This window comes from Sciurus carolinensis, chromosome 6, assembly GCF_902686445.1.
Source record: "Sciurus carolinensis chromosome 6, mSciCar1.2, whole genome shotgun sequence".
Lineage (NCBI taxonomy): Eukaryota > Metazoa > Chordata > Mammalia > Rodentia > Sciuridae > Sciurus > Sciurus carolinensis.
In genome coordinates, this window is record NC_062218.1 from 78,988,132 (window position 1) to 79,001,534 (window position 13,403).

The window sequence follows — 13,403 nt, forward strand, 5'->3', positions numbered from 1 at the left end:
ACTTAGGGAAGCTCCTTTGAGGTACAGTGGAGGAAAAACAGATGGTAGTAAGTTATGTATTAAAATCTAGTAAGTTATGTATTAAAATCAACTTGGTTTTTAAACATTTCCTATCAATATGTTATGCTCAAATTGAGAACTGACTTAAGAATACAACTGAAAAACCCAGTTTGGCTGGAGTATAGAGAGGGGGATCTTAGAGAAACAGTTTGAAGAAAGAGGCAGAAACTGAATCATGGGGGTCCTCATGACCCCAAGGTGGGGAGTTTGAATCTACTGAAGAGTTTAAGGCAGAGGAATTTCCTGATCTGGTTGCAATTTGGAGAAGAGACTGGAGGTGGTTAATGTTTTTACTCAGCCCTTCAGTCATGTAACAAAACAAAGTAATTTGAATGTCATTTCATTCTACTGTTAACTGCATACCTGGTTATAAATAAAATCTCTCATTTACCAGATGGAAAGCTGTTTGTTGAAACATACCTCAGTTCTTGGATCTTTCAACTTATCACAATTTTGAAATGTACAGTAGAATGACTCACTATGAGGAAAAATAAAATAGTACAAACATTCCTCAATCACCAAGCTCTGAGTAATAAAATGCATTGAGGAGTCTGTGTTGGGCATATGGAGAAGCATATGTTCCCTCATTCTTTGAGATGGTGGATCTGTGAAAGTGAAATTAGCCTTAAAAAATGACAGAAAGAGAAATTTTATATATATGTATGTATCAAATATGTACATGTTGAATTCCACTATGATACAAAGAAGAGAACGAAAATGTGTAAGTCCTACAGAGCTCATACATCTCATATTGAAAGGCAAAATGAATTGATGTCTGCGTTGAATTAACTTATTATGTCCCATCATCCCATTTATGGAAGACCTAAAAAACTTAAATTGAGCAATAAATATACCACTTATATTAACTTTGAAATAAATATTTATGTTTTGAGGAAAGTAATAGATGAATGATTGTGATAATATTAACATTATTAATTGTATCATTAACATTATTTTTATTTTTTAATTTATTTGTTCTAATTAGTTACACATAACAGAATGCACTTATGCATTTTGATCAATCATACATAAGTGAAATATAATTTCTAATTTTTCTGATTATATTTATTGAGGGATGACATAGGTCATGCAGTCATATATGTACATGAGGTAATAATGTCTGTTTCACTCTACCATCTTTAATGATAGTAAATTACATAATAAACTGTAGATTATTATTTCCAACCTATTTTAATGTACCTGTGTCGATGTCATTAAAATATTCACAGAATTGAAAATTTGGGCTTAATGGGTTAAGATTATACTCTAATAATTGCTCTAGGGCATGGATTGGCCTAAAAGTTTTTCAAATCCATATAGTAATGGAGTTCAACCATCATTAGTTTATGAAACTAACAAATTATTTTTAGAGAATCATCAAAATATATTATTCAGGTGCATTTGTAAAAATTAATCAAGTAGTTTGTTTATAATTTGTAAAAAATTTTTTGGTGTTTATACTGAAATAGAAAAAAATTTTAAAAATCTCATCTATATTAGCATATACTGTTCTAACTTTTAGCTCGAGTCTTAAAACCCAGCCCAAGAGAAGGCTCTGACATAGGTTTGAACTGTTGTATGAGCAGTCTTACTGCTTAGGCTACATGACCTTGGGATTCATTTATCCTACCATATATGTATCACGAAGAAGTTGCAAGATTAGTAGAACACTGGAATAGACTTCTAAAAGCACAGCTTAGGGATAATATCCAATGGTGTTGAAGCATTATCCTTCAAGATTTGATATTTAGTTGTAACTAAAAGCCAAATTGTTGGCTTCAGTAGATAAACTACATATGTCTAGAAACCAAGGTATAAAAGTGGTAGGGACCCCTTTTACTAAAGCTCCTGATGATCCTCTTTAAGTTTGTTCTTTTTATTCCCATAATCCCCAGAAGCTCTGTGCAAGTGGAGGCTCTGGTTTCCATGGTGGGGTGGGGTATATGTACCTGTAACAGGAGACCATTTAGAATTTCACTAAACCTAAAAATCATAGTTGCCATTAGGTTATCTTTGGCTCCCCATGTCAGAAGTCTATCAGGCAAAGAAAGGAGTTACTACACTGGCAAGGGTGATTAAACCCAGTTATCATTAAGAGTTAGGGTTGCTGCTGCATACGATGAGCAGGGAGAAACAGTATCTGTAACTCAAGGGATTCCTTAGGGCATCTCTTGATGCTCTCAGGTCTGTTAATGACCATTTGCAGGAGAAAGCAATAACTACCATCTGATAAAGAATCAAAACTAAGGAGCTCACCCCCTGGAGAATGAAGATCATAGTGACTGCACTGGGCAAGCAACATAAGTCAGCAGACGTGATGGTCAATGGTGAAGGGAAGATGGGATACTTGTAGAGGAATATAATGATGAGTAATGATGAGTATTATTCCAGACTCTAAAACAACTGCCACAGGAAGTATACTACCTTGTCCCACCAACTCTTTACTAATTAAACTTTTCTTAAAAAAAAAAAAAAAAAGAAAGAAAGAAAAGAAATTGTGACCAACTATCACCTTGAAGAATCAATAATAGGCCTCAGAGAACTTAACATGAGGAAGGAGTAGATCTCAGTAGTGCAAGGGTGGAACACAGCAGATGTCCATGACCCCACATCCTCCTGCTCTCACCTCTCAGTTCACACTGGCCTGAACAAAGGAGCAAGGATGCTTTGAGTTTATATTTATTTACTTTCCAGCAAGAGAGGCTGTTAGTGTTAGGGAATTAAAACCCCTGGAACAGTTCTCAATCAATGACCAATGTGAGTTGGTACATAAATACCTCAGTATCCTTGTTTCTTTGGTAGATAACTCTGAACTGCATATTTCATACTGATCCTTGGAATTCCCCAGAAGCTTCAAGTTCTAGTCACTACTTTGATAGTTGGTTTGATTACACAAATCTGTCTTTTCTTCACTTACTCATCTCCCTTGAAGTGTTGTCACTTGGAAAATAAACTATGTTCACTTGAATCTTTGTCTCAGGGTCTGTATCTCAAGAAAATTCAAACTCGGAGATGCACAAAAGTACTTAGTGTTCATCTCACTTAATCCTTGTTTCATGAATATTAAGATATTAGTCCATGGTTACTTAGCTAATAAATGTAGCTGCTGGACTTTAAACTCAGATCTCTCTGACTTCAAAACCCATGCTCATTCCATTACTCGGGTTTTATCCCTATTCAACCTGATGAATATTTGGTGAGTAAGTTGCATTTTCTGGGGATGTTTGTCTCTTTTGAACTTCCTGATTCAAGATACTGTGGTTTTGACCAAAATCAAGTTTATGATTCCAGAGTTGATTCCCAAATTGGACCCATGTTATTCAAGGTATCTAGGGACTGATTTCAACCAGATGATTCCTGGCATGGATTACTAGGCCAAATTTATATTAGAGACTATAAATTACATGAGTCAGAGGACAAAGGTAAGGACATAACTAAAGAGAAACTGAGGGTGAAGGCTTTAACAGAGAAAAACAAAAGCAGAGAATTCTTCATATTACAGCACTCTCTTGATTTCCCATAACTTATCCTTCAAAAATCATTCTAAGAAAAGAAATAAGCAATTTGTCATCCTTTTTCTAAGAAGATAATTTTAGTACCTGATAGAAAAGTTGAGGGAAAAAACTCAAAATATTTTCTTTATCACTTTAACCACAAGTGTGAAAATGATATGTAGTTTCAACATTGAAAATATTTGCATATATTTTAATCTCTATAATCTTTAATTATTATAGGTAGAAATTAGGTAGGGGATATATATATGTATATATATGTATATATATATATATATTATATACATATATAATATATAATTTGCCTTGCTTCTTAATATAGCTTTGTCCACTAATGTAGTCAACATTTTCATTTTTTCAAGGTTTGCTATATCTACATTATGTGGTGTACAATGTAGAAGGTAGGTGTTCAACCCAAGAGGACTTGTGCTGATATCCTGATTTTAGAAAACCAATCTTTTTCCTTGGGATGATCCCATTTTCTAAAACTTCCCCAAAGATAGTATTTAAAATTCATAGAGCCATACTTCAATGTTACACTAGTTAACATATTCCATTTCTAAAAGTATACACATCATCTAATTTTAATTTTAAAAATAATAAAACATTTCAGCTACCAGTTTGGGCTCTCTACAATGTCCTGATCTAGCACTGAGTCACTAAGGCAGTAGATACCACTGGATCACACAGCCTTCCTTCTTGAGAAGCAGAGGTTATCTTCTGGAGCTGTTCAGTATTATCAGTCTCTGTCTACCAGATAATACCCTGTTACAGGGAGTTCATAAAAGGTCTCCCAAGCATCACACTTCTGATAAGTGTAGAGAGCCAGGGAGAAAGCAGTTCAATATTCTTTCCACTTTATCACACTTGTAGTAGTTCCTTTCAACATGCTTAGATAATTGATAAAATCTTCCACTTTGTGAAACATACAACCCTTTACTAAGTCAGCAGTTATGAAGGATTGTTTAGTAAGTATTTACGTGATAAGTACCTTGGAGGCACCTGAGCTCATTTAATTCTCAAGACCCTCTAGGAGAGCATGCTTCAAGATGGAGGAAGTAAGACAATGGTATTGCATGCTATTTGCAAGTAGGTCAACAAAGATTGTGTTGTAGTTCTTTCAACTTCCTCACTAAAATTTAAAATAAAACTGAAACCCACATAAGTTAACTCAGTTTGCAAGTTCACAAAATTAACAAGTATGAAAACCTCATCTGTGCAAAGGGAATACCTGTTGTTGTTTTTTATTATTACATTGCTGACTCCATTTCTATTATTTATATAATACCTTTAAATCACAATAGAAAAAGAAAAATAGAAATATTAAGATACCTAGGTATATAAAGTACCTATTTAGTTGACAATTTTACTTCTTTTAATAACTGAACCACAGACACCAACTTCCCTCTTGAATATGTCTTCTAAGATCTAGCTGCCTGTCCATCCACACTCTAGAACAGCCCCTTATGAGCTTTGGTATTAGAAATCTCTTGTTACTTCTCCCTGGCTGCTGGTTCTTCTAAGTACTTGGCACTTCATCGGAATACGGGCTCTCTCAGCTCTTCCTTCAGCCCTGTGTAGCAGCTTGTCAGCAGAAGCTAACAGACAAACTCTTTGTCCTCCTCTCTAGATGTTCTCTCCCTAGTATACTAACAGTCACTTTCTCATCAAAATTACACTTCCCATGCCTGAGCTTTACCACTCCAATCAAATATTTGTACTTGTTAACAAGACATTTATCTGATAATACTCTGAATTCATTCATTCATTCATCCATTTTAACTAATATTTACTGGATGACTTCTAGTTGCTCAACCATAGACAAAACATTAAAAAAATAGTCCTTATTCTTATGAAGCTTAGTGGAGAATAAACATATAGTACACATGCTCATACAAAATTATAATTATGAGAATTCAAAGAAGGAAAAGCAAAAGATGTTCTTAGAAGATGTAGCAAAAAGAAGCAAGGTAGTCTTTGGAGTCAATGCAAAACTTCCCTGCAGAAGCCACATGTGAGCTGAGATACAAAAATAAGTTGGTATTAACTAGGTGAAGAAGGAAAACATTTTAGGGAAAGGGGAAAGGATGTGCAATGATCCTGTGGTAGAAAGGAGTAGTATGGCAAGGAAATGTAAAAATGTTAAAGTGTTGATAACAGAGCTCATAGGGCAGTGGGTTAAAGAAGAGTTTGGAGAGGTAGGTAAGACCTTCTTCTATGCAGATCTTATAGGCTATGACAAAACAATTTTTATATATATAAAGACAGGGGAATTCATGAGACTGTTTTAAGTCAAAATATGACATGATAAAATTGGAGCTATGAAACTAAATTTGGGTTTGAGAAACTTCTGGCTGCAGTTTGCAGAATACTGGAAAAGAAGGCCAATGTATAAGTGGGAAGAAAGCTAGTAAGTCATTGTAGTAGGAAAGAGATGATGCTGGTTTGGACTAAGATGAAAGTGATACTATGGATAGTAGTTATTGGGAGTTAAAATGAATAAGACTTAGTAATTCATTGGATATGTAGGAGAGAAAAAGAGATGTCCAGACTTCTTCCTAAGTCTCTGGTTTGTACAATTGGATGAACATCATTAGCTAAGATAGGGACTAATAAAAGAGGATCAGTTTGGGGAGGAAATAACCTAAGTTCAGTTTGGGTCATGGTGACTTTGCTCTCCAAGTGTAAACCTCAGAAGGTATTTGTGTATGAGTGGCACTGGTGGGTCAGTAGTCTTAGTAGAGGTTAAAATTAGAGATATGAATGAAAGGGGGCACATAGGAAATACAGGAAGCCATAGGAATGATAACACCACTTTTAAAAGTGTTACATGATAGAACACTAAAGATAGTCAATATTTAATGGCAAGATTAAAATAGATGAACCTACAAGGAAAAAGAGAAGCAGCAACAGAGAGGGAAGAAGGAAATTAGGAGAATATTTCAGAAGAAAATCAGGAGAGTATCTCAAGATGGAAGAAGCAGAAAATGGAATTGTGTGCTATTGACTAGTATGTAACTAAGGAGAAGGTAGTATTCTTCACCAATATGTAAAATTTGAGAAATAGGTATTTGTCCTAAACTTCATAATCTGTCTCTTCCCTCACTGTTAATACCCATCATGATACCTTACATGGAGAAAGTTTGTAAAATGCAATTAGTAAAGAAATGAATACATTTTGGTGAACCTAATACCATACAATGAGCCAAAAGTACCTTACTATTTTCAGGAAAGAAAAAGATATATAAACTCCAAACAGGATTACACTAAGTAAAAGCACAATAGAAACAAAAGCACACTTGAAAGAAATATATATGGCTCAGAATGGACTGGCCATGAATCAAAACATCATGTTGTCCTCATAAAAGAAAATGAGCAGTGTAAAATGAATACTGCTTACTCAAACTGATTATGCTACTTGGATTCAGTGTGCAGTTATCACATACTTAGCAAAGAAAGAAATAAAAAATTAGATCTTTAATCACATGAAGATGAAAGTTTGAAAAATAATAAGACATATTATAACATACTCTAAGTGACTAAGACAGTATTCTTGCTTGACTATTTCTATGAAAGCACAGTATAGTGTCATAGTATTAACCTTGAGATTGATATATTCTCCACATGCCTTAGTTTAATCTAGTATGAAACCGATTACTCTTTCTAAATCAACTCTCATTGTCAGTCTATACCCCCAGCCAGGGAAAATGAATGTAGAACATTTTACACTGCTTTGAAAATACATTTATTTTCCCTAAAGCAAAGTCTTCTATACTATATTCCCAGGATTATGAGGAACATGAAAAATTCTGCCTTTATCCATTTATATACTTTATGTTTTCACTAGTAAACTTACAACGTTATGGTCCATATAGCTATTTATACATTTTTAACCCTTAATTTCATGTCCTTTTCCTTGATCGTTTTCTTCCTTTTTACTACTTTTAATTAATTATCCTAACTTATTTAATATTGTTGAAAGCTTACTCAAATCCTTTCTGAAACAATGAATAAGTACTAATAAATACACACGAAAATTACTTAGACCTTCATAATATTAACTATTCTAATCACCTCTCCTCTCAGTTATCCCTTTTCAAAAGAGATAAAGTTAATATATTTTTAGTTTGTCATCATTCAACCCATGTATGTCCCTGAACAGTTCGTTTATTTGCTAAGGGGAAGAATGGAGTTTTAAAAGATAATTTGGCAGTAAAAAAGATACAAGGACAGCTGATATAGGTAAAGAAAAATGGATGGAAAGGTATAGATTTTTAAAGCCATATAATGGTGGTCTAGGAATTCCCAATGCCATATCTAACAAATGCAAATGAATAATTTGAATTATTTTGAAATTACTTTCATTGCTGCCCTAGGTTCCTCTGATTATATCACTGTTCTGTCAAGGTATAAATCATGTGGATCATGTCTTTCCAGGCAGATTTTATGGATCGGTAGAAAATAATTTTCAGAAAATATGACAGAAAATGGGGTACAAGAGATGGGGGTGTATATATCAAGCCCACTATCCTGAGATAAAAACTAAATGCTGCTCTAATATCATGACTTGCATGAAGACTTTGGAAAGGATAAGGAGAGAATCAAAGGTATTGCAGGAGAGAAAACTACATACATAAAGGTCTAATGTTGAGAATGAGCAACAAATTAAAGAATTTGTGAGGAGACTTACTTAACTGGAGCAGAGAAAGTTGGTGGGTGTGCCAGGAAAGGAGGCAGGAGAAAGCGTGTGTTAAGAAGCTACTTTAGGGTTCTGAGGAGGACTGGGACATGATGAGAACAGTATTTTAGACATGTTAAATAATGGTAAAATGGACCAAGTTTATCATAATAGACTGAAGACAAAGAGTCTAAGAGAACTTTGGAGGAAGCATCAAGTGAACATGATAATAGATTGGTACTAGGCAAAGAAAAAGCTCAGAAGATTTTATCTCAGAAGCATTTGAGAACAATGACACTCAACAAAAAGACTGCAGGGAGAACAAGGCAAGAGGGGAAGGAAGGCTCAGTGGAGGACATCATATTGAATTTCCATTAGTAAAGCAAACCATTCAAGAAATATGGGCAGCTGGACATAATCATAATGTTGGAGAAACTCAGATATAGAAATGCAAAAGTAAAATCATCTATACAAATGGTTGTAGCTTATACCATGTGAACAAAGAACAAAGAAAATGAGTTTTCCTTTTACTTTCTTTAAAACTTATTTTTATCTTAATAAAATTATATTGTATTCATTATTAGAAATTTAGAAAATATGAATGAAAATTAGTATTACTTGCAAGCCCCCGACCCAGAGATAAAAGCTAAAAATGCTGCACTATAAACTCTTTTAATATTGGTTTTTATATACTTTTGTAATGCACTATACATGCTAGTATAGCATAGGCCAGCCCTTCTAACTGTTCCTTCCTCAGAAAACAAGGATTCTTTCATGTAGTAAGTTTGGCAACTCCCCTTTAAGATAAGCACTAGTGTGTCAGGGGCTGTGCAATGTTGAACCATAAAAAAGAATCTTAGTGAATAACCGACAATCTTATTTTTAATTTGTACTACAGAGTTAGCTATTTAATTCCTAAAGACACAAAAGTATATTTGCATGTAAGATGACAAGGTATTGGGATGGTGATGTATTGAAGGCATTCCATTTCCATAAATCAATCACAAGTGATTAATCAGACACACTGACAAAGTTTTATGTATAAGTGAAGTAATAGTAATATGCTGAGGTCTTTGAAACAAGGGTCTATGTCTCACTAATCCTGGATTCTCCATTACCTATATGAAGACAGGTAAATACAAGCAAGCAGTGTATACTTGTGTCTATAGAGATTTTTGTGAATGAAGTTTTCATACTTTCTAATTATGGATGGGACTCTTGTTTCCCAAGAGACAGAGATACAGCCAGTCAAATTAGGTGGTGAAATCACTGATAATGTATTTCCAAGATGAATGAAGAATGCATGGGAATTAACAAAATCTCCTTCAGCTATGCATGATATTTTTATTCTTAGATATCAAGCAAAGGCATTTCCCAATGACATATTACACAAAGAATCAAACTGCCATTCTCTATAATGCCACAAAATGTCATCAGATTACTCTGGAAGAACATTTCAAACTTTAAATGATTTTTCTTGTTTTTAAATGCTGTTAATTAAATAATAATAGTGAAAGATCCTATTTGTAACTATAAAAGTTACTCCTCTTTCAACTTCTAAGGGCTCTGAGTTAAGTTACATGGATTATCCACTTTTCCTGTCTATATGTGATAATTAACTGGAGAACTGTCAAATCCCCCATCATAGATCAAGAAGGATGAATTTTTAAATGGCTAGGCAATTAGCTAAAATAGAACTAAATTTCAAAATTTCACTGTTTTCCATTATATCACTAAAGCAGTAAGTTAGTGGAATTATTATGAGGCATGTGCCTTGGATTCTTGAGCTAAAAAATCATACTCTTTACTTACCTGCCTATTGTGAAAAGTTATAAATTCATTTTGTAAGATATATGTGTAGCCATGAATCAAAGTTTCTATTAAATTGTAAAAGGAATCATAGAATTATAGATAGTATGCCATTTAGAGGTTCTTACCTGAGCAAAGAAGGGTAGAAATGTGATATGCAAGAAACCCAATGCAATGGTTGGTTGAAAAGTGATTTTAAGGAATCTGAAGCAGACTCATCCACGCCATGCTGAAATGTCCTAGGGAAACACAAGCAGTTATTTCAGAATAGTCAGAAAACATTAACTATGAAGACGAATGAAATATAACTGTTGATTTTACTTAATTTTCATATAAAATAGCACTGTGCTAGAATGAACAAGGCACCCACTTCATCCTTTTGGGATTTTGTTAATAGGTGACTCAGGGATCAGGTAGACAAACCAGAGAGCCAGGAAAAGTATGAATTGAGATTTGGATCTTTAGGAACCTCCATTACATTTGGGAAAGGTGTAACAACACCATTATCATTTAAGATTTTTGAAAAATACACTATAAAATTTGTTAAAGGTAAGTGTGCAATGAAGGTACAGTATCGCTCCTGAGTAGTACTCTTATATCCCACTGGATCCTTTTCAACCCATTTCTAATAAATCCTAATATTCAATCATATTTGCTTCATTAATGTAAAACTCCTTAACAGTAGGTACCTCTTTTTAATCTTTATAAATACTAAACAATATTTGAGATTTTATGATTAATTTTGTACATTCCTAAAGATCTAGAGAGAGATGGTAAGAACTTAATTATATAATAAATATATTACTGTGATATAAAAATTGCAATATTTTGGTCATGATATCTGATCTACAACCATCTTTTGGAAGTGACTGCAACATTTTTCTAAGTTGGCTCAAATTCAAGTGCAAATCTTGCCATAATAAGAAACAATTTGTTACATAACATTCTTAGTAGACAACCTGGCTAATAAAAATTTTTATAATAACAGATTATATTTTACCACACAGAGGTAAGGGTAGTGAGTGGAAAAATTTAGAAATGGAATTGTATGAAAAGGTACCATCTCTCTCTATATACAGAAGCAATAGTGCCTTTTGGCCCTCAAAGATAAAAATAGAATAGAGTTACATTTTGAAAACCAATCCACATCTTTTCACTCCATATCTTGTTTCTTGTATCCTCACATTCCCAATTTGATCCTTCTCTCCCCTTATGGTGTTGCTAAGTGAATATCTCCTAATTAAATATACTTTTTTTTTGACATTTAATGCATGATCTCCTCCTTGAAAGTCATTTTTCCCCCACTAAATTTCAGATCAGATAAAAATTCCCTATTAGGCTTCAAAGTCAGGCTGTAAGGTTTATTTTCCAGGCAATCCACTGTGTGAGATGGAAAGGTAAGCAGAAACTAGGTCAGGTGTCAGGATATGGTTTTCTAACTGTCTGGTTATTGTACCCACAAGGAGGAATCATTGAAGAGTTTACAGCATAGGAGTGATGCCAGAGGTTTCACTTCTTATAAAAATCACTTCCATGGTAGTTTGGGCAGTAGATTGGAGGGATCAACATAATATTGCACTAGACCAGTTGGAAGAGAAGAAGAGCCTAAATCAAGGTAAGAGACAGAGGGCATAGTAAGTAGGAGGCAAATACTAAAAAAGTTAAATTAATAGAATGAACAATATTCGTCACCTAATGACATGGGGTTGGGAATGACAGGAGGGTGAGGATAGAAGGTTAAAGTTAAGAGAAAGGGAGTAGCCTAGATTATCTCACAGGCATTTTACCTAATTTTAGATACGTTTCACATACTGGAAATACATCGAAATATAGCCATCCAATTGTAATTGGATTTACTAGTGTAGCCCATAAAAGAGCTATCCAGTTTGAAGGTATTTATGTAGAAGTCATCACATAATGGTGAAGTCATGCGAATGGATGAATTCAAGCAAAGAAAGAATGTAATATGAAAAGATGGTCAAATACAGATATCTGGAACACATCAACATTTAAAGGGTGAGATGAGAAAAAGAACCTGTCAAATGAAACCAAGAAGGAACAATCAGAGATGTAAGCAAAGAGTCAGAAAAAATGATGCTAGGAAAAGAAGGAAAGAGAAAATGGAAAAAACTGCCAAAATCTGCAGAGAGGATAAAAAGACAAAGAATCCGCTGGAGTTAGCAACTGGGTATATGTAGTTGATATTGTCCCTGTTTGTTTGCATGATGATGGTGGAAGTCCAGTTGAGTGCTTTGAATGAATGATAGGTACAAAAGGGGTGATGATGTGGATTGTTTTAGGAGTAAAACACAATGGTAAAGCAGGGATTTTTTTAAATTTATTTTTTATTAGGGACATTAAGGCACAGGAGCCAGAAAGAACATTTTAAAAGACTAAGGACATAGAGTAGGAGGTAAATGTTATCAAGAGCTCAGGAGAAAAGATTTGCTGTAGTTGGGAAAAGAGACAAATTGATCAGAAAGTAGTCACCCTTGACTGGAAGTAAGTAAAAATAAAATAAGGGAGTGAGTAATCCTTAAAGTTAAAAAAAAAAAAAAAAAAAAAAAAAAAGGATGAATGTGAGGTTGAGATGTAGCTCTGTGGTACAACCCTTACCTAGAATTCATGAGGCTCCATGGTCGATTCCCCAGTACCATAATTATTAAAAAAAAAAAAAAAAAAGAATGGAGGTAGGGAGTTAAACTGTATTCATGATGTTCTGGATCCTCTGAGAGAAGTATAGGGGCAAAGTCATCTGCTTAACAAACAGTGGGATTGTGCAAAGTCAGGGGTTGGCCAAAGGACAGAAGGATGGAATAAGGATCTGTCCAGAGAGTGAATGAAGAGTGGGGTTGGGATTGTAAACAGGCACAAAAGGACTGCTGAGTGCTGTTCTCCAGCAGTATATCAGAGTCCACAGAGGCCACTAAATACAGGTGCAGGGAAGGGACATGCAACTACTGGCATACTAGGAAGAGGTGGTCACTGCTGGGAAGAAGCAGAGGAGATGCAGAAAGGGTCTGGAGAGAAAGGCAGTCTCAAAAGATGTGGAAGACTGAGGGTAACAGATGGGACAACAGATGAAGGATTTGATGAGTGAGCAGAGCAGAAAGGACAGTAGGAGATGGGCAAAGACACATAGTATCATAGCCTATGCCTTCTTCTTTGAGCCCTTTGCATGCATATCCATTTGTCCAGTTATCTGGGGACTGCCTCATTCTTCCCAAAATACCTTATTTAGAATGCTGTATCGTGATCAGCAAGCTTGACAGGTTGCTCCACCTCAGAACTTTTTCTAAGTCTTCCCTGACCACTGTGTCTAAAACAGTGAGATGATGTGATGA

General features: G+C 34.5%; 1 protein-coding gene across 2 annotated transcripts in view; it reads right to left on the reverse strand.

The window, feature by feature from the left end:
* The window catches only part of Kiaa0825 (KIAA0825 ortholog), a 413,039-nt gene that overhangs the window by 245,444 nt on the left and 154,192 nt on the right, over nucleotides 1–13,403 (reverse strand). For both annotated transcript variants that reach the window (XM_047556135.1, XM_047556136.1), the window contains one exon: nucleotides 10,188–10,298. In XM_047556135.1, the coding sequence (XP_047412091.1) occupies nucleotides 10,188–10,298 (111 nt within the window). The remainder of the gene's footprint in view (nucleotides 1–10,187; nucleotides 10,299–13,403) is intronic.